Source organism: Platalea leucorodia (assembly GCF_965183815.1).
Source record: "Platalea leucorodia genome assembly, chromosome: 3".
Lineage (NCBI taxonomy): Eukaryota > Metazoa > Chordata > Aves > Pelecaniformes > Threskiornithidae > Platalea > Platalea leucorodia.
The window spans coordinates 52,974,605-52,997,720 of record NC_138825.1 but is presented as its reverse complement, the minus strand read 5'-3'; the positions used below and the strand labels follow the sequence as shown (position 1 = coordinate 52,997,720).

At 42.3% G+C, this 23,116-nt stretch overlaps 1 protein-coding gene across 1 annotated transcript in view; it reads right to left on the bottom strand.

Annotated features, from left to right (window-relative positions):
* Nucleotides 1-23,116, bottom strand: part of AGPAT4 (1-acylglycerol-3-phosphate O-acyltransferase 4) — an 87,565-nt gene that overhangs the window by 41,892 nt on the left and 22,557 nt on the right. Inside the window, exon 3 of the mRNA XM_082306314.1 lies at nucleotides 1,238-1,407. Within this exon, the coding sequence (XP_082162440.1) occupies nucleotides 1,238-1,407 (170 nt within the window). The remainder of the gene's footprint in view (nucleotides 1-1,237; nucleotides 1,408-23,116) is intronic.

The window sequence follows — 23,116 nt, the reverse complement described above, 5'->3', positions numbered from 1 at the left end:
TTGTAGGCCCCTATTAGTTTGTACAGAAATAATCCTTTAATTTTCTACAATGGTGCTTTCTGAAGAAGCACATGACCCTCTAAAACACAGCTTTATTTAGAAAACTGTAGCCATTAGGCTTACAAAGTTAGACAGAGGAGAATGTTTTTGGCACGTACATCTGCCTGCCAGAAACAGGTTTCCCTACATCCCCTGCTGTCTCATGCCATCCTCCTGCTCTGTGCTCAAGTCCAAGACATGACAGTAGAACTGTTCCTCAGTAATCAGGAGCCAACAACCATTTGGGTAATATGCAGGGCCTGTAATGCTTAGGTTCATTTTCCTCTAGTTTTAAGGCCCCTTTTTATTTTTTTAAGCAGACTGTCATTATTACAATGCGAAAGTGATTGGAGTGGTGCCTAAATGTCCAGAAAATGCCAAGAGACCAAAGGAAAGGCCACAAAAAGTCATAGGCCCACACAATCCAAGGGCAGGACTTTTGACAGTGGCCAGTAGCAGTTAGAAGAGGATGGTGCAGAAGACAAGCCAAAATGAGGTATTAGTCTGCTTTCTTAGGAGAGCGGAACTCTTATCTAAATCCCTTGTAGGTAGAGAATGTCATCACCACCACAGAACTAAGTCAAGCTGGCTTGACTTCATCAGTCCCATGAGCTGACAGGGAAAACAAAAAAACCAACCCTGAAAACAAATGCACATGTACTCCTAGCCTAATGTAATAGTGTATTCACCTATGCATAACTCATTCCTCCCCCACCTCTTACTAGCTATAACCTGGTTACTGCTTTTACTTGAGATGGCAGCTCTTTGATTCTGAGAGACAGAGACTACATCATTCATACTCTAGCTGTGGATTTGTAAGACTACACGGGAGAAAGCAAACAAATTCTACAATTTACTGGGAAAGAATTACAGAAGAGCTCATCTTTCTGCAGCACAATGAACCCAGCAAGCACACAGAGAGAAACAACTGTAATGACTTCCACAGGTTAAAAAAATATCTCCTTCATCGGCTTTAACTGCAATGCTTTTAAAATTTCTGTGAATGCCCAAGCAATGCTGTCTCAGTAGTCTGCATACTTGCTCTGCATTGCTTTAGGTTCACCTCTCTAAGTCTGGACAGTGGCTGAGCGAAATTTGAGCACATATCTGTTAAATTTCAAAAACACAAAGAATTTGTTTTGGCTTTTTTCCACATGCAAGAAGAGGAAGTTTATTTTAAATGCTAATCAAAACTCACCCCCAAGACCCCAAATCTTTCACAAAAGTTCCAACCACAGAGAAAGTCGATTTCAAAGTTGTGATTAAGGATTACGATGGCATTCTCCTTCCCATACTTGTGGTAACTCTCTGGATCAGTGTAGAGTGTGCAATCAGTGCCTGACCACCATTCCAGCAACATCACCATCTCTGGAATAGAGAACAAGAAATACATGAATGTACAAAGTATATGCAAAGCCACAAATTAGTAACATGTTGAAAAGCATCAATCACCTCAACAGCGCATGGCGAAGAAAGGGCTGTAATGAAGTTGAAATGCTGAACATAAACCACAGTCACACATCTTGGTATGGCAATGTGGGGGGACAGGGGAGAGAAGGGAAATAAGGAGATTGCATGGAAAGAGGGAGCAGAAATTTTCCACAGTGATATTGACAAAAAGGAGTCTTGTTTAACTGAAAACTGCAAATTCAATGCTACAAAATATTTTATCAAAATACATGTAAATTAGCATTTATTGTTTACAATAGTTCAACAAAATTACATGAAGAACAGAACAAGCTTGTAGGAGAAAAACACACACCTACTCCTGCCACATACAGGTCCTCATGCTCCTCTAAAAACTCCACAGTTGTGGAACAGAAAGCAGTTTGGATAAGACAACTGGAATCAGGTCTGTCACATGTACACCTTATGCATCATCCTGTTAACAGTCATATGCCCTGCTAACAATTGATGCAGTCTACATTTGAAAGGGGTGTATCAATCATCCTGAGCAAAGCCAATAGCTCATACCAGATGAAGAACATCCATCCCCAGACCAAAGACAAGGTGGGTGGCTGCCAAAGTGTGCAGAGCCAAGAATAGTTATTAATAGCATAACGATCTGCACATCCGTTAATTGATGAACTGATGAAACAAACGGGGGACGGAGGCTGAGGGGAGACTGGGAAATCACTGTTAAATACCTCCAAATCACTCTGGATTGGCATCCAGATTTGTTCCCAAAATCTAGCTGTAAGAAATGATACAGGATTGGTAGGACAGTGAGGGCTGTTTAAAACACAGCTGTACTTACAAGCTGGAGAGTGGTTTCTCAGCAGTCTCCTAGTGACTATCATACAGCTTTCACCCTCCTATTTGCTTATCCCATTATCAAGCACAGGCAAGAAGTAGGCTTTGTATTTGTTTTGCTTGTAACTATAAGCCTGACCGCAAGACTTGTGAATTAAACCCTTATTTAGCAAAGTCTCTCTGGTCTGGGGCATTGGAAGTTGGGGTGAGTCAGTAAAGCCAACAAGCTTGCGGAGCTCCATGGAGATGGAAAATCTAAAAGCAGTGACTCTCCTCGAGCAACCCATGTCCTGAGCCAAGGGGACCACGGGACTAACAAGAGCTGCCTGTCAAAATGGAAAAGAAGAGGAGTTAAGGGACATGTTTGCTTCCTGTTGAAGCTACCACAGAGCTTCTGCACCAAAGCAAAGGTCTAATGTGTGGGGTTGTTCTTTGCCAAGTGAAACGTATCCCCTACTCAGGGCATATCTGTGCCATATGAATGTCTGTGCTACAAGAAGGGTTGGAAGGAAGATCCGGGGAACTACAGGCCTGTCAGCCTGACCTCGGTGCTGGGAAAGGTCATGGAATAAATCATCGAGTGCCATTACGCAGCAGGTGCGGGACAACTGGGGGATCGGACTCAGCCAGCATGGGTTTATGAAATGGAGGTCCTGCTTCACTAACCTGGTCTCCTTCTATAACAAGGTGACCTGCTTAGTGGATGAGGGGAAGGCTGTGGATGTTGTCTACCTGGACTTTAGTAAGGCCTTTGACACTGTCTCCCACAGCATTCTCCTGGAGAAGCTGGCTGCTCACGGCTTGGATGGGTGCACTCTACGCTGGGTTAAAAACTGGCTGGACAGCCAAGCCCAGAGAGCGGTGGTTAACGGAGTCAAATCCAGTTGGCGGCCGGGCACGAGTGGTGTTCCCCAGGGCTCAGTGTTGGGGCCAGTCCTGTTCAACATCTTCATTGATGATCTGGATGAGGGGATCGAGTGCACCCTCAGTAAGTTTGCAGATGACACCAAGTTGGGTGGAAGTGTCTATCTGCTGGAGGGTAGGAAGGCCCTGCAGAGGGACCTGGACAGGCTGGATCGTTGGGCCGGGACCAACTGTATGAGGTTCCACAAGGCTCAGTGCTGGGTCCTGCACTTGGGTCACAACAACCCCATGCAACGCTACAGACCTGGGGAGGAGCGGCTGGAGAGCTGCCTGGCAGAAAAGGACCTGGGGGTGTTGGTTGACAGCCGCCTGAATATGAGCCAGCAGTGTGCCCAGGTGGCCAAGAGGGCCAATGGCATCCTGGCTTGTACCAGGAATAGTGTGGCCAGCAGGACCAGGGAGGTGATAGTGCCCCTGTACTCGGCACTGCTGAGGCCACACCTCGAGTACTGTGTACAGTTTTGGGCCCCTCACTCCAAGAAGGACATCGAGGTGCTGGAGCGTGTCCAAAGAAGGGCAACAAAGTTGGTGAAGGGTCTAGAGCACAAGTCTTGTGAGGAGCGGCTGAGGGAGCTGGGGTTGTTTAGCCTGGAGAAGAGGAGGCTGAGGGGAGACCTTATTGCTCTCTACAAGTACCTGAAAGGAGGTTGTAGCGAGGTGGGGGTCGGCCTCTTCTCCCTAGTAACAAGCGATAGGACAAGAGGAAACGGCCTCAAGCTGCGCCAGGAGAGGTTTAGACTGGATACTAGGAGAAACTTCTTCACTGAGAGGGTGGTCAGGCACTGGAACAGGCTGCCTGGGGAAGTGGTTGAGTCCCCATCCCTGGAGGTAATTAAAAGACGGGTAGACGTGGTGCTCGAGGACATGGTTTAGTGGTGGACTTGACAGTGATAGGTTAATGGTTGGACTTGATGATCTTAAGGGTCTTTTCCAACCTTAACGATTGTATGATTCTATGATTCTAAGATGAGACACCTGAGATGCTCTTCTGGCTTCATGCAAGCCCAAAAGCACCACAAATCCTCATTCACCTCAGGGAAGATCAAGACCAGGCCAGTCTTTGAAACACTTCTGAAATCCTTTCAATTTAGGTCCCCTACTGGCCTCAACTAGTGACTGAAAACAGAAAACAGCTAGGAACAAGCCGTCTACATTTTCAGTCAGCATTAGCGAAATTAATTGCCTGAAGCTTTTGGATGACATTGTGCTACACACTGGAGAACAGGCATCAGTGACATGAATGAATTTTATCTAACAGTGTTACAGCCAGGCTAATAGGTAATCTCTATTCAAATAACATTACCTTAATATGTTTATAGTACAGATAAATGACTGACTTGTCCATCTCCCTGCTTATTTCTAACCAGGGCAGGTAACTACTACCGTGGTAGGAGCACATATTATTCAATGCACGCTATTACGCATCAAAACAACAGTCAGAGATGCAGAGGGAGACCTAGGCTGCCATATGTTAACCAAACAATGATTTCACTGGTTGGAAATGGATTTCCCAACAAAAGCCAAAGACATTCACATCTCAGCGACAGCGCTGTGGAGACACAGAAGTGTATACGTGGCTGTGCTTCCAGACTTCCCCTGCTAAGAGCTGCTTTGTGACACACGTTCACAATTTTACATCTTTGTAAGGGTGTAGCTTTCTATTAGATTTGTACTGGAAATAAAAGCCCTCCACTCCCCAGAACACAGCAAAATTGAATAATGATTGGGAAAAAAAACCCCACACTGTAATTTGCAAACCTCTACAGAATCTACAGTCACATCCTGGGGCAGAACACAATCACAGAAAAGAAAAGATGTTAATGACAGGGTGAGTTTGTGTCTTTTGCTTCACTAGGAACCCAACTAAGAGAAGAAATGATTGCCAGATAGGATTTTCTCTTTTTTAACCTCTACTGCCATTAAACCTATTGCCTAAAACAAACAAGTAGAGATGATGACTGTGAGGCCCTCTTGAAGAAAAAGCCAACTTTACTTCAGCAAAAAACAACTTCAAAGCCATCCCACTTCAAGTGTGTTTTTTTTGTCTTTTCCTAAGGAATTTGAACAAAACTAATAATACATCACAGCTCTCACTATATAGGTGTGCCACGAGCATAGAGCTCTTCAGTTACATATTTTCTGTCTCAAATACATTCCAAAAAAGCATAGACAAAAATATTTCTATACGTGGTTTGATTCTTCAGGCTTCACATAAGCAGGATTTTTGTTTGAATAAATACTGCAGAAACAGGTCCCTGTTCCTCACCTCACATGCCCATTTGTCACTGACGTGCTCATGCAGTTGCTGCAGAAACACAAAGCCAGCACTGAATGACTCTGTATTAAATACAATAAATACCATCTACCAGCCTTTAAGTTCTTAACATGTTTCTTCCCCTCATCTTCCCTACTCTTTCTTTCCCCTTCTTCCCAGTCTCCTTTCTCTTTCTGGTTCTTAAGCAATGATTAGTAGTGTCAGTTTGCGCTACTCTTGCATCATGCCACCAGCTTACTTCCACAACCTGCCACAGAAATTTATTACCCAGAAACTTGCTGTGGTGGCTCAGCAGCACAAGGTCACTCATACACACTCTCCTTCCCTCCTTCACAGTGTAGACAATCAGTGCAAGTTTCCTCCTCTTTGTACACCAGCCAGACTGTATAACTAAAAATCAGTTAGACAAGGGGAAAAAAAAAAAAAAAGATTCTCTTGCTCCCAGCCAGGGCTGGTCCAAGATTTCTAAGGCTTCTCCCCATCCCCTTTCATGAGGTTTTGGAGTTTGAACATCACAACTGAGCTGGTAAATACACATTCACCAACATCATGGGGGTTCCTACCTTGCAAAGCAACTCCTCCAGTGACATTTCCACACAATTAATGCAAAGGAAGGGGAAAAACCGAAAGAACTTGAAATCTCTCATCCCTGCTTTGAAGGCAGAGTCCTTGCAGTACGTTATGACTAGCTTCAGGAGAGGCTGATGACAGGGAGAAAACAAGCCTTCAAATGCCTAATACGGATACTCCATCTGCTTAAGAATTTTGAGGTTTTCTACCCTTCTGGAACAAAAAAAACACCCTCACCCTGCTACACAGAATGGCCCCTATCTCCTACAAGACTAGGCTGCTTCCTAGCCCTTCACTGCACAAATCTGAACTGCCTCAATGCCTGCACTTACAGAACAAATAACTAAAAAGAAAACATCTCCAAGGCTGACCTGAACTATAACCAGTTATTTGAAAAACATTAAAGGGAAGAAGGAAAACACACACAGAGTTTATTGAGACTTGTTCTTTTCTACCTCAAAGTTTTGCAAGAATGAGTGATTAAAACAGTTAACATTGTTCTTCTATAGAAGTTGTTAGTAATTCCTTTAGCTAACTATTCTTAATAACCCATGGAAACATTTGCTTACAAGATTAACCATAAAATGCCTATTTTAAAATGCAACTAAAAGTATAGTTATGTATTGACTCAATAAGTACAATAATTTGAAGATCTCAAGTAAATACATAGCCTGTTTTAAAGAGCAACAGAACTGTTTCTCTCTGACATTCTTCATTTTCTTTAACCTGTGTATCAAGGCAACAACAAGAAAGAGAACTTTTCTCTTTCTCTAAGAGAATTCTTATGGGAATATATAGTAAAAGCATAGTCAACTCTCCAGTACAAATAAAAAGAAAGACAAGTGGGCAAGCTGTGACCACCATTTCAAAGACCAGACAGGGTGAATGGCTGCATGATGAATGAGCACATTGCATAGAAGACTGGGGAAAGTGTTTTAAAAACAAAACAAAAAAGTAAAAATAAGGCTAAAGAGAAACTGACAGATAGCATAGTCCAGTTCATGACTGTCTGTGGAAGAATGACTTACAACAATAACTTACTATCTTTCCAGAATTTCAGACTCCATCTACTAGGTGCACCTCCTAAATATTTTCCATAGAACGAATTAAATCTACAGGTAACTAAGAAAAGCAAGTCTATTATCTTCTCTGGACTACTCAAAAGCCCTCTGTGTACCACAGACAGGATTAAACCCCTGAATGATACCTACTATATTAACTGCAGAGCTGCCCAGGAGGTTTTCAAAACACTTCCAAGTATTGATGACTCCACCGCCTCCTTATACAGGCTATTCTAGTGCTTCACTACGCCATCTAACCTGATCAGTCGTTATTTCTGGTCTCTACTCCCTTCTTCTCTGTAGGAGCTACAAGTAATTATGAGGAAAACTTAAAGGCAGGAGTTCTGCTGTACGCTTGCTCTGATTAGGTACATGAAACAATTGGAGCTCAGAGCTGGAACATTCTTACATATCTACAAGAAAAATTTTGAAAATAACTTATTATAAAAAAGCATATTCGTATTTCCTGTGGCGGAAACAAAAAGCTAGCTCTTGGGGAAAAACCCGCAGCTGGGAAGTCAAGCAATGCCTTCCCCCCTTCCCCAAGATGAGGGGGAGGTCATTCACAGAGCCCAGCCAGACAAGGCATCAGCTCTCCAGCTTCAAGCAGATTCCCTCCCATTCTTTACTCTGCATGAGCAAGACATGCAGGTATGCATGTGAGCACTAATGAGGTGTAATGGAGTAATCTGGTCCACTCCAAGACAGAGGTCCTGGTCTTCAATCTGTAGGAAAATGCCTAAGTCAACTGGTTTAAACAGAAGAGAAAACCAAAATCCAGCCCCCTCTTGCCTCAGCACCACCACCCATCACCTACACCCCCATTTACCCTAGCTGGTGATATAATCACTGTTATCTTTGGCCTTCTTTTCCCCTCCTTTAAAGATGTTTTGCAGAAAAAAGTGGGAGGCTGATTGGGGGAAAACGATGCACACAAATTTAAAACCAAAACCAAATAAAACCTTTCTCTATTGGCTGCAGGTCTGCTTTTGGAGATTTTTGCCCCAGTCCCCATGGGAGATCCTGTAAGCAACTCCCTTGAATAACACTTCAATGAATTACATGTCTGTGCTTTTAGCGACAGAAGTCACCAACGAGAGGAAGGCAGGAATGATGACTCAATTCCCCACCCATCACAATAAGTTACTGGATGCGCTTGCAAGGAAAAAGATAAACACAGCCCAGCCCTTTCATGTATTCAAGCTCTGAGACCCTGAGCATTTGCTTGCAGGAAATTATTTAATGTACTTCTCCAAGGAGCTGTACTTCTCCAATGTATTTCTCCTCTAGCCAAGGAGCTAGGAGGAGCTGTGCATCTGTACCAACTATTTCTGAAGCAGCTCAGCCCTCCTTGTACGTTGCTAATATCTTTTTCATTTGGGATGCTGCAGGCCTTGGATCCTCTATACCCGCAGAAGACTGGGATGTTATGATGCCCATCTTGATATATTATTCCCCTAAACTGGATCTCTCATGAAGGTCCTTTGACCCTGCTTTGTTTTATGGCAAAATCAGCTTTCAGAAGAATCTAGATTATTCTCTTCCCTTTCTCAAACACTTCCTCAGCTGCGTTGCCCCAAACTGGGTGTGACAAAGGACTGCTGTGGGTTAACCCTGATCAGCAGCTAAGTGCCACGCAGCCACTCGCTCACTCCCCCCATCCCCCGTGGGACAGGGGAGAGAACATAAAGAGCAGAAGCAAGAAAACTCATGGGCTGATATAAAGACAGTTTAATAAGCAAAGGAAAGAGGAAAAAGGGGGGGGGGGGATGACCAAAACAAGTGATGCAAAAGCAATCACCTCCCACAAGCAGACAGATGCCAGCCTGTCTTGAAGCAATGGCTACCTTCCAAAAAACAACACTCTCCTCAGTTTTTATTGCTGAGCATGACGTTATATGGCATGGAATATTCCCTTGGTCAGTTCAGGTCAGCTATCCTGGTTGCATCCCCTCCCAGCTTCTTGCACACCCCCAGCATACTTGCTGGGAGGGCAGACAGAGTGGGAAAAAGAGAAAGCCTTGATGCTATGCAAGCACTGTTCAGAAATAGCCAGAACTCTGGTGTGTTATCAACACTGTTTTAGTTACAAATCCAAAATACAGCACCACACACGCTACTAAGAAAAAAAAAAAATCCATACCAGCTAGACCCAGTACAACTATAAGAATTCACTCTTTATGATTAAATTTTGGCTTTGAATGGTGAGCAGACTAATGACTACAGCTAATGACTAAGACAGTCATTCAGTCATTCCTAGCCAGGATGAGAGAAATTTCTTTAGATAAGCAAGAGTGTCCCAACAACAAAGCAAACACTTTTGCCCTAGTATCACCAATGAGAAAGCAACAAGGAAGACTGTTGACAAGGAAGCAGTATGAAAACAAAGGCAATGCAAAACTCAAACTATTTCAACTCGGGGAGACCCAGATGACCTCCCAGAATACAGAATCAGAGGTGAAATAAAGTCTCAAAAAAATAGTTTCAGATTGAGCATGGCACCATGTTTTTAAAAACAGAGAAGAGTAGAAACATACTACTAATACTTAGACCGGTGAGTAGATAAACAATCAGGGTAACTACAGACACAGTAATCAGGTCTCAGTACAAGGGAACGAAAACAAAATAAAAAAAAAAAAAAAAAAAAAAAAAAAAAGAGTTATTCAGAAGAGATGTCTGAAAGAGTTGTAATTTAGGAAAACAAATCCCCTATAATTTTTCAGAGGCAGGTCTATATGTCATTATCTGATAACTTTGATTTTATAGACAAAAGAGAGCTTCAAATCTAGCGCATCCAGGCTATACTAAGCCATTCATATGGTACAATAAAAGAAATTGCTATTAAACCGAAGAGAAACTGAAGACCAGTAAAGAGCTGTAAAGGAGAACTAAAATAAAAAGTGCAACTATCTGTTTTTGTTGGGTTTTGATCAATCTAGATAAAGATAGATCTCCTTGAAGTGTTTCTGAGGACTAAAACTTCAATGTAAATTAATAAATGTTGTGGATGATACAAAGTCAGAACACACTTTAAGAATCAGACAACCTTGAGAGGTAAGGTAACAGACATTGAATTAATTTTGATAGGACAGATCATTGCGTGATGCCTTGCAGAACTAATAAAATAGAGCCTCATAATTTGGAAATGACAGAGGAGAGAGATACCTGGGAACATTAGCTTGCCACTGAAAGTTTCTGCTCTGCTCGTATTATGCAGCTCTAAGAAGGAAAAAGATGGCAGTAGGATGTTTGTTCCTGGAGAGAAAGGGATTAGCACATTGCACTACTGAGATGATCTCTGGGCCAGCACATCAGTACCAGACATCCACGCTCAGGAAGGAAAAGCTGAAACAAAGCAGATGCAGACCAGGGCTATCAGGATGACCGGAAAATAGAAAAGCTTGGCTCACTCAAGCTATCAAACAAATCCTGAAAGAGGATTGGGTTGCTCCCCACAAATACGGCTTAAGGATGCAGGAGGTTAACAGCGCAGAAAAAGAAAAATTTAAGATAAATACCACTAGCACAAGAACAACCATGTCTAAAGTGACTGAAAATACAGCTATCTGCTATTCTGAAGCTTCTTCTAATTGCTTTGGCAGATTAAAAATACCTAACAGCTTTATAAATGGAACAAGATCCATCTTAAAAAGAGTACATTATACTGCTGCCAGAAACAGTATGAATTTATTTCAATGATACAGGAACTCCCTTCTAGTCCTATTTCCTGCCATTAGGAAAAAAGTGAGATTTTTCCTAACAGACTTATAGACCAACGTCTCCTCTCTTCCATCACTGCTTGAGAAACACACTGCAGAGCTATGCCACCACAGGCTGCAACCAGCATTCACAGGACAAGGAGGAAGCCAATATCTTGCAGCAATATGCAAAGGCTTCTGTTTAAGCAGGGTTGCACCAGCCAGCAACCTTTCCCAAAGGAGTTCTCAGCTGAAAATCGCCTTCCAGGGGCCCAGGATCTGAAAATTCAGGTATGCACAAAAGCAAGTTAATAGATGTCATAGTCTTAACTTGTATTTACTCAATCACAATTGACTTCTTTCACATAACGAATCATTAGCATTTCCTTAATTATAGGGCTATAAACATTGTCCATGCTTAGGACTGACACTTTCACTCAGAACAGCAGCCCACACAGTCATGTGACTGGGTTTTTTGCTGTGTGCATTGCCTATATGTACTAATTAGATCATCTAAAGATTAGGAAAGTTATTTGACTCTTAAGTGAACCTTTGATGTTTAATCCACTTATTTAGGAAGGAAACCTATTTTCACCTACTTTCTCTCTTTGTAGCATATATTCTTACAATAGTCTTAATTTCTACATAAAGCAAGTTTATCCTCTTTGGTTTCAAATCAAACAAACATAGATTTTGGAAAGAAAGCATTTCAGAACAAAATGGCACGTCAAGAGAGAAAACCACATTATTTTTGTTGCTCTAAATCCATGCCTTCAATATGTTTAACCTGCATTTTCAGTTACTGACGAGAAAGGATGTGAATTTATTTCAGAGAAAAATGACTGATGATAAAAGAGACTACCAATTGCTAAAGAAAGCAATCTCCAGCACAAATTGGAAGAAAAGTGAATTTGATTAGGAAGCAGAGCAAAAGGTAATTTAAGTCCTAAGAAAATCTGCAGTGCTTTTAAATAAAGCCTCTAGTTACTAACCGTTACATTTCACGGAGGTGTAAACACATAAAAAGACTGAATTACTGTTTCTGCAGAACACCAGAACAAGAAAACTAGGGGTAATGGCATCTAAGGTTTCTGTATTTTCCAATAATATTTGCTTTTGGCTTTTGATTTCATATAACTAGCACACTCATAAGAAATACCCACATATTTCCAGAAATAATATGCTACAAACAATTTATTTTTAGACTTAAGTCAAGGCAGATAACTTCTACTTAGTTTTCTTATGCACAAGATATTCTATCTGAATTTCAGGACTGGAAACAAAAAGCTGACTGAGTACCTGTATTATATCATCAGAGTTAATGGTGAATAGCCATGGAACCTCTATCACTTTCAGAACATTGTTCAGAACAAAACCATTACTCATTTTTCACTTGCATTCCATGAATTCCCTGTCTCTGCCTGTAATCTTACAGCATCTCATCACGTGAGGTCTTGAGAGACAAGAACTATGTCCCGGTGCTTATTTTAGCTTCTTAATCCCTAACAGTGACTTTCACAAAGCGTTCTTTAAAGGGACAATAAGGTCAGAAACTACAAATCAAATAAATGGCTTTCATGAATTAAAAATAAAGTACTACAGATCAAATATACCTACCAACTACACATAAAGCTGTGATTTTTGTACTGGGTGTAGCGTGTAACCCCTCAAGCTGAAGTTATCCAAATATATAAATATACTTTCTTACCAAAGAATGTAGTACAGATCAGAAATAGCACATTCTGTTAAGAAATACACAAAGTGTACAATAATATTACACCACAGGTAAGGACACCAGTCTCTCTCAAATCAGATTTAGTTTGATTGTGCTTGCATTAATATTCCCTCAAAACTTAAGTGCAGCAAAAAGTTAGAAAACAAATCCATAGGCAGAACATCACAACCTGCTCAGACAGCCTGCAGCTTGTGTGCTCCAGCAGGCGAGGATGTGAAAATACCACTAAGCTCTCACTGCTCAAACTAAAAAGGTGCCCACAAAAAAAAAAAAAAATTACTGGCTTCTTGCTCTGTAGTCCCAGTGGCTCAATATAACACTGCAGAAATACTGCACAGAGAGGTGACTAGCTTCTTGCTTTTGCATGTCTGCTGCAACAGTGTTGCACTCTTAGAATTATTTGTGTTGAATAATTTTCCTAGGAAACACAGGTTTAGCTTACGTGGTACATGGCAACCTTCATAATCAACAGGCTCAGAGTTTATGCTCTTCTATTCGGTTTCCAAATAGACAGACTCTGCCAGTTACAAAAGGCAGGCTGGGCTTCTCTGGTAACCAAGACATTTTCCTATTCAATGCTTTGCGAATTATGAAGAGTAGCAGGCAGATATACCATTTCACGTAGGTACAGGAGGAACAACTATTGCTTCTTTTAAAAGGCACAATCTGACTTGTCACAGCAGTAGCAAAATTAAGACCCATGATGCAAACAAGGCGTGCACGTGTTGGGAGTAGAGAGGTATCTGATGCATACGCACTATTGATATTTCTTTCAACTTTACCACAAGTATTTCTAGCACAACAGAATCACAGAAAAAACAGGAAAAACTTCAAGATTCGAGCAGGGGATACAGTATTACACAAAGTATATCGGTTATCAGGATTTTCTCCCATCCCAAACTGATCAAAACTATACAGAAATCCTAGAACAAAGGCAGCAGCCTATTGCAAGAGTCAGTGATGTCCTTGAACTTAGCTAAAGAATTCCTTTCTGAATTATCTTTACCACCTTTGTTGCCCCACTTTTCTCAAAATTAAAGATACACAGGACCCACGTGACTCACTGACTTGGACGCGGCGTTTATCAGCTTGCAAGGTGATGGAGACAGTTATCCTCTTCCGATCTTCTGGGCCGTACACACTACTGATTTACAACTGATTCAAATACTCTGCTTTAACTCATGCAGGCTGACATCTCCTCTTTGTGTTAGGAAGACTTACAGCTTTTTAAGATCAACCCTTCTTGATGGTCATCTGGACTTCTCACAGGACTTCAGACACTTGAAATTAAGAGAAGCACAGTAACAGCGCCAGTTCTGGTTGCTGTATCAGACCCATCAAGGGCAGACTGCAGAGCTGTCAGGTTGCCAGCTGGCACTGTGCCTGAGGTCTTTGAGGTTCTGTGCAGGCCATTTGGATCTTCTCTAAAAGTCTCGTCTAAAAAAGCTGGAAAGCGGAAAGCCAGGGCAAATAAGCATTATTTAGCATTTGAATTTACTGACCTTATTTGAAGGCTTAGACAATAACCTCTTGTGTTATCAACACTGCTGCTTCAATGTCTTTGCAACACCTTGAACCACAACAGAATCAAGAAGGGACAGAAAGAGTCTAGAGGTACTCCCGTCCTCTCTCATTATAGGCCTGTTCATTTGAAAACTCTGTAATTTTTACCAGTTCAACTCTTTCTCCAACTGGAATAGCCATGTAGCCTGATAGCAGTGGAAGAAGCAATGTCAGCAAGTTCAGCTGAAGGACAGAAATCACTCATGACCTAGGTTGCTGTGAGCATCATTCCTTCCAGTAAGACCAAGTGGATGAGTCTCTCTAGAGACAGATAGGAACAGCCTCACGTTCACAAGCCCTGGTCCTCAGGGGGGACTTCAACCACCCCAGTATCTGTTGGAGGGACAACACAGCAGGGCATAAGCAACCCCAGAGGTTCCTGGAATTCATTGATGATAACTTCCTTCTCCAAGTGACAGAGAAGCCAATGAGAAGAGGTGCTATGATGGACCTTGTGCTCACCAACAAGGAAGGGCTGGTGGGGAATGTGAAGCTCAAGGGCAGCTTTGGCTGCAGTGACCATGAAATGGTGGACTTCAAGAGCCTTAGGGCACTGAGGAGGGTGCACAGCAAGCTCCCTGCCCTGGGCTTCAGAAGACCAGACTTTGACCTCCTCAGGGATCTGCTTGGTAGAGTACCATGGGATAAAGCCCTGGAAGGAAGAGGGACCCAAGAAAGCTGGTTAATATTCAAGGATCGCCCCTCCAAGCTCAAGGAGTGATGCATCCCTACAAAGATGAAGTCAGGCAAAAATGCCAGGAGGCCTGCATGGATGAACAAGTAGCTCCTGGACAAACTCAAACACAAAATGGAAGCCTACAGAGGGTGGAAGCAAGGACAGGTAGCCTGGGAGGAATACAGAAAAATTCTCCAAGCAGCCAGGGAGGAAAGCTAAAGCCCTGATAGAATTAAAACTGGCCAGGGACATCAACGGCAACAAGAAAAGCTTCTACAGGTATATCAGTGATAAAAGACAGACTAGCGAAAATGTGTGCCCTCTCCGGAAGGAAACATGAGACCTGGTCATCCAGGATATGGAGAAGACTGAGGTACTCAATGACTTGTTTGCCTCAGTCTTCACTGGCAAGTGCTCAAGCCACACTGCCCAAGTTGCAGAAGGCAAAGGCAGGGACTGGGAAAACAAATAACTGCCCACTGTCGGTGAAGATCCAGAGGGACCTGCCATCCAGAGGGACCTTGACAGGCTGAAGAGGTGGGCCCACGCAAACCTCATGAAGTTCAACAAGGCCAAGTGCAAGGTCCTGCACACGGGTCATGTCAATCCCAAGCACAAATACAGGCTGGGCAAAGAATGTATAGAGAGCAACCCTGAGGAGAAGGACTTGGGGGTGTTGGTTGATGAGAAGCTCAACATGACCCAATAATGTGCGCTGGCACACCAGAAGGCCAACCGTATCCTGAGCTGCATGAAAGAAAGCATGACCAGCAGGTCGAGGGAGGCGATTCTGCCCCTCTACTCCACTCTCGTGAGGCCCCACCTGGAGTACTCCATTCAGCTCTGTAGCCCCCAACATAAGGGGGACACAGACCTGTTGGAGTGGGTCCAGAGGAGGGCCACTAAGATGATCAGCAGGCTGGAGCACCTCTCCTATGAGGACAGGCTGAGGCAGCTGGGGTTATTCAACCTGCAGAAGAGAAGGCTCTGGGGAGGCCTTATTGCAGCCTTCCAGTACCTGAAGGGGGACTACAAGAAAGCTGGAGAGGGACTTTTTACAAGGGCATGTAGTGATAGGACAAGGGGTAATGGCTTTAAAATGAAAGAAGGTAGATTTAGATTAGATACAAGGAAGAAGTTCTTTACTCTGAGGGTGGTGAGGCACTGCAACAGGTTGCCCAGAGAAGTGGATGCCCCCTCCCTGGAAATGTTCAAGGCCAGGCTGGATGGGGCTTTGAGCAACCTGGTCTAGTGGAAGGTTTTTCTGCCCATGGCAGGGGGGTTGGAACCAGATGATCTTTGAGGTCCCTTCCAACCCAAATCATTCTATGATTCCAATTCTTTTTTTTGGCTGCCAAGGGTGTGACGGAGAAGCTTGTGAAAAAACAGCACAGGAGCAGAGGACAACACTCCAGCCAGATGGCATGCAAAGGCTCCTCCTAACAGCCTGGCTCTGTGGGATGAAGCTTGCACAGAGGCTTCCACAAGGAAGAACTCAACCCAGAGTCCTCCAAATCCAGATGTTGCAGTACATCAGATTGCTCATTGATACAGTACAGCAGTAGGCCAAGCAAGCAGATCTTAAAGTCCAGCAAGGAAGACTTTGATTTATGAACTTTGTGCAAGAGGTACAGCCTTTTGCAGAGAAGGATGCACAGGACGAAGAGAAGCAATGTGGACAGGATGCAGTGTTTCATCTAACCTCCCCCGGTGGGGGGAACAGAGGGAGCCCTAGGCTGACCACAGAGCCCACTGCCATTGCTCACCTTTTAGATGCAGAGAGCAAGGGCAGGGCATGTCATATACAGAAGCAGTCTCCAGGCAAGCGTGCAAGGCGGCAGTCTTTTATAGAGCACAGGGCACCCACAGGCTCCTGAAAGCAGAGCTCACTGATAATTGCTCAAAGGCGTGCTCTACACAGAGGTAGCCTGTGACTGGCAAAGAATAATACACTAAAAGGAACACTTCATAAGTGTGTCATTTGGAATATTAAAGCACAAACAAAGCTACCACTTTAAATTGACAACCACCACCTCCTTCCAACACTTAGCAATTTGTTAACATAACTTCAAGATAAAAATCACTGATTGGGAGACAGTATGATATATTATGTAGTTAAAAAACAAACCAACCAAATAAAAAAAGCCAATCCTACCCTCCAGCTGATTCTGTAAACTATAACAATCGAATGCAACTTTAAGCTGAAATGTGATTTTTGCATTAGTCATAATTAAACATTAGTTCCTGAAGGCTGATGGTACACAGATTCCCCCCCCAAATATACACTGACATTTACTTAAGTTGGCCAGATCCTCAGCTGGCATAAAAATAATCCTTGACTCCAGCATAGTCACTGTTACACCATGCTGAGTTACACAAAATAAGGATTAGCGTCATTACACCCATTACAAAGCTAAAGCTTTATCTTTGGTTTGATCTTCTTGGCAATTTAACCTCAATGCTTGCTTAGTCATAGAATTAAAACCTGCATGTACACATACATGAACTGGCTAGTGTAATAAGTGAAAAATATGTTGCTTTATTGAAATGCTATGGCTGTAATTTTGAAGGCTGACATTACACAACAATAATTCTGGTGCTTGCTGTGCCTCAGCTCCATGAATACGGTTCCATTTCATTTTCTTACAGAATGAAAGCAATAAACACTTTATTGATAAAAAGTGTTTCACCCTTTTTGATGGATTGTCATCAATGTTTTCTCAGATGAAACATACCAAATGAGATAAACTGCAGACAGCTTAATATGGCCAAGCTTGCGTTCCTGTAACACAGCCAAGCTGTAATTGCTTTGGGAACCAAAATCAGGATCAGATTTAATGCAAGATCTTAAATGCACAAACCTTCAACGTATCCTGAAAGTTACAGTATTTCAGATCCTCATAAGGGCTATGACAGGAACTGAGAACTTGTGGCTAAAACATGTACATTAAGCCATGCCTCTAGTATTTGAGCCAGCAGCTCTGATCTGGGCACAGGCCTTGCACAGGACTCTTCCAGTTACTGCAGGTGTGCTGGCATACCACCTCACTTCCCAGCTTCCTCCCAGCTCCCATTCCCGTATTGCCTTCCCTCACAAAATGCATGCTGACCATTCAAGTTTGACCAATTAGATTCTCTCTTTCTAACATAACACCCACAAAATGTAAAACACAATCTTTCTTCAGGTGAAGAAGAAATTTTAAGTCAGCATGTGTACTCTTGAAACAAGAGGTTTCAATTGATTTTGCCTTCTCTAGTACAGTCCTGAGCTAGAGGGGTGGAGAAATACGGAAAGCAGTTCTGTTCATTTCTTTAGCCACTGTTCCTTTTAAACTATCTCCATGCTGAAAGCGAAAAGCAACCGTCCCTTCAGAAAAAACAGCTGCACACTTCAAACATTTCATTTCACAGCTTTTTTCTGTCTTTTATCCCTACACAATCTGCCTAGAAAACAGCTTCTTCTCTCCAAGTTACACAGTGTGTGGAACAAAGCCAGCCTCGCAAGTACAACGGGTTTAACACACATACAGATCTGCAGTAGTCAGTGTTTTGAAATGCTCTTTTCAAACCCTTTGGGGAAATTAATTATTTAACAGCCACATGTCAGAGGTATTTGTCTCGCATTTGAAGGCTCCCCTTATCCTTCTTCCCCAAGGAATTTAGCAATACTCCTACGTTTCAACAAACCAGCAGTTCCTTGTGGCAACAGGACCAGTCAGTGCAGATAACAATCAGGCAGACATTTTCTCCTGCTCCTCTGTCCACCAAAGGCCAGCACGCAACTCCTTGTTGAAGGCCTAATGAGGCACCAAACGGAGCAGCAGGAATGACCTTCCAGTTGTAATACCAGAATTCAGTAAAAGTGCCCTTCCAGACACACAAGTTGGTTCCACAAGTTTCTTCTACTAACATTCATTTTTCATAAGACATCCTAGAAAAGTACCCACCTGCAACAGGCACTACTCATATGAGAGCAGACAACCTTCCTATCCCTTTTTTAGTCTTCCCTGTTTAAAAATGCGATCATGATTACAGGACTTTTCTACAGCAACAAATCAATGACACAAGCTGGAAATAAAGGAGAAACTCCAGCATCCTGACTCTTACTCTTTGTATGAAGGCCAGAGACAGCATTATCATCCCCAACCAACTGGGACAAAGTACTCAACAGTGGTTTCAACCTTCTCATACTGTTCACAGGAACAACCTTTGGAAAACAGTCCTGAAGATTACTACAGCACTCCAATATACTACATAACACAGGAAGAACCTAGCATACCACTGTTCCTAACAAAGGTCTAATTCCCACCTTTCCAACAAGAAAAAGAACTTTTCAAGGACTTATTTACATAGCACATACATTAAGTAGCAGCACATATCAGGTCCTGTCTTTCCCATTAACTTTAAGTCACTAAGTGCAACAGTGTAACCCACACAGCCTGGGATGCTCCTGGGACATTGTTTGCCCTTCTGCTCACCTGCACTTGCATAATGGTCTACTTATCAACCATCATTTGCTTTCCACATGAAGAAATCTATCACTTCTTATCAGAATGAAGTCTGTATCTCAAAGACTCATGGATCTGCCATTCCAGCCTTCCTAATTCTCACCTGAGGACTGCATGCACCTACAGGAAGCTACAAGTTATCACCATACACCTAAGGACATTTAAATCACCTTTCAGGAAACCTTGAATTTTAGGCATGAATTAATGCAGATTTCTAGTACTGAGTCAGAGCCTATGAAGAGAAACTCCATGATAAGCTTCAATCCAACCAGAAATCTTCTGAACTCTTAGCATTTAAAAAAATACTGAATATATAGTGTCATACTAAAAGGAAAATGTACTGTGGTCTCAATTTTGAACTCCAGACAGACTAAGAATGACTGGAAACTAAAGAGGTATGTCATCTATTTTGCCTGTGTATCTTCCTCCTTCTTTATGAGCACAAAAGGCAATATATGTTCAAATAATAAAACTTTAATTGATATATTTTGGTGGGTAGGACAACTCTTGATAAAAATTCAGCTGAGATCAGTTTGCATTCAATTTCTGAAAATATAACCCAATCCAGCCAATGAAAGCACTTTTCTGAATACTGCAAGGTTAACATCCCCCTCCCTATGACAGGACAAGGGGTAATGGCTACAAACTGAAAGAGGGTAGATTTAGGTTCGATATAAGGAAGAAATTCTTCACTCAGAGTGGTGAGACACTGGAACAGGTTGCCCAGAGAAGGTGAAAGCCCCATTCCTGGAAGTATTCAAGGCCAGGTTGGATGTGGCTTTGAGCAACCTGGTCTAGTGGAAGGTGTTTTTGCCCATGGCAGTGGGGTTGGAACCAGATGATCTTTAAGGTCCCTTCCAACCCAAACCATTCTATGATTCTATCTTTTGCCTTTGTACAAAGAATAGCATTACAAAAGTCTATCACGTAGATAAATGGTTTGAGCTTGAAGGAAGTAACAGATTCTTTAGCTCTCTACAGCTAGCTTGCCAATATAGAGTTCCCAGCAAACTACAGAATATTAGCACATTGCACATCTTTAGATGAGACACCATATGAGCTAGGGAAAAAGCCTGGAAAACATCAGAGAATGGTATGAGTTTGTTTCCTTTAAAAAAAAAAAATTAAAAATCCAATAAAAGACTCTCCACAGCATTTGAGGGTGGTACAGGAAAGGAGCTCTTTTGCAGCAGCAAAGCTATATTAATGAGAGCCCCTGTCAAAAGCTTCACAGCTGCAGATCTCCCACACTTTCCCAAAAACCAAGGGTAAGCTTCTTTACAAGTGACAGCAAGAAATTAAGTCTGTACAACCACTTTCTGTATTTCCTTACCTAACACAGGCAGCAGATAGTTTCATTCATCAAAAATCTTTCATTAGCAGTACATATTGATTCCTGGATTTTTTTGTTTTAACAGAGCTACGTAAGTACCAATGAGCAGAAAGAAATTTATGTACAATGGAAAACCTCTCATGTATTAGGAAGCTCACTGTTTTTTTTAACTTTCAAAGAAAACCCCACAGTCAGAGATGTAATATACTGGAGATCCAATTTAGAAACACAGCTAAGTGAGCTAAAGAATAATCAGACTGAAATGTACTTCCCGCTTCTTTAACACCATGAGAGAAAGGAAATGTTAGTTATTGGCGCTCCAATGCAATTTGCCTGAGTACAGAAAAAGCACACAGATGTAAAATACTAATAAAAATGGGCTAACAGAAGAGCAAAACAATCTACCCCCAAACAACTGCCCTGTAATCTCTTATACCTCTATCCCTTTGTGGTTCCTTATTTTGTTTTGAACATTATTTCAGCAAGGACCAAAATGGGTCTGGCAAAAGGGTAACTGCCTCCCTAAAACCAAGCAGACGAAAGAATTGTTTTGGACACATTTCCATTTGGTTTCTTATCCAGAGTCAAAGGATTCCTGCTTCTGAACATGATGTTGGAAGAAACACGTTTAAGCATAGACTATGCCAAGATGGATATAAAGGAAACTCAGCAACATACATTTAGATTGCCCAACGAGACCCTGCTACCTTGCAACAGTCTCCAAAGTAAGAGAACAACATAATCCTCAAGTAAGAAGCCTTAACCTGAAGGTTGCAAACAAGTCACAAGAAATAACCACCTAGCCATAGAGGAGTGCCAAGTGTGTGCACTCAGAAGCTCTTTCATCTCAAGTGTCACACTGAAAGACCTCAAGTACCTGATGAAAGGAAATATTGCTTCCTACCAGTTTCGAAATCCTCCTGCAAAAAGTTAGCCAGACATCAGCTGCTTTCACTTGACCAGCTGCTGAAATCCTCACTGTAGGATGCACCCAAAAACCTACTCCACAACAACTTGCTCCTATGTGACTTTCATGCTTTTGGGAGAGGGAGAATCACCTAGGTATACACTTTCAGTGGTGAACATTGCTTAAAAGGGAGCAGGGTAGAAGACATAGCCAACCAATAGCAAATGAGACAACACACACTGCACCTCACTTGGATATTACACCAGGAGATCTATTCCCTGCCCAAACACAGGAGAATTCAAAATTCCCCCAGTAGTTCTGCCTGTGAAGGTAGTGTTCTTCCCCAGACAGGGTTGGAATATTGCTAGTTTGTATTTGCTTGTAACTGGTGATGGTGATCAATGAGCTACTCTCTACATCCTTGCAGGAAGGTTACATAGGTTACTACGCTCACACTGCATGCCTGCAATCAGCATGCAGTCTTGGTTGATCCACTAAAGCTCACTGTCAATACCTGAACCACTATGAAAACTGGGTAACAATGCCTGCAAGTGGCATAAAATAAGAGGAACTGCAATGTTATTAGTTGACACAACAAGTTAATGGTAGTAGGGAAAATACGGAGGTATTTGCTAGGCACTGCAGAGGCCTTATTCGTAGTGATGAATATAATTCAGCTAACACAGTCTGGAAAAAAGGGGAGTTCAAGCTAGGATGGATGCAGAGAACAAACACATTATCTAACTCTACCAGCAAAATAATGGAGAACCTGCTGCAGTGATTGCCTCCTTCAGTCTTTCTAAACTAAAGCAGAGAAGTTCAAGTTTTGGTCTCAGTGAGGAACTGCACAGATAACCAGCAGCATTGCCACAAGCACGTAACAGGTATGAAATGGTATTAGGAAGCAGGCTGGAGGAAGGCGTTAACAAATTAGAGTAGATGACACTTTAGAGTAGATGATTTCTACTCTAACAAAACATCTACGTTGTCAAAGCAAAGGAAACTAACAGTTTTTGAGGGCAAAATGCATTTCAGGGTGATAGAGGTCTACCTGGACCCTTTGGAAGGCTTCAAAAGGGAAATCAACCATAAGAGCAAACGTGACCTACCAGAAGGCAACTGTGTATGCTCATATGTGGTCACGCACACGCAAGCTGGCGGGACAATAATTTAGACAACTCAACAGTAGGATACTGGGGCACATGCCATCATATGACAAGAGAATACTCAGCAGCCAAAAGAAAACATTTCAAAATCACATCCACAAACAAAAATGGTGTGATCTCCCCACTACCCCTAAAATGGATCCTGACTGATTTTATGAATAGCATTATACAGCTCATCACTTGAAGAGTCAAGAGGTTCGTATTTCAGTATTATGGCATACATCCCTAAGCCTACTTTCTGCCCCCCCACCCCTAGAAGGAGACTCAAACCCCAGAATGAAGCAAGCAAGAGCTGGAAAACACACCAATAAAGGCTGCAGTGTACTTCACAGCCTGAAACGTTTCATCTACTGATCTCTCAGCATTATTTTGTGAACAAATACTGATACATTTTGTTTACCAACAGAC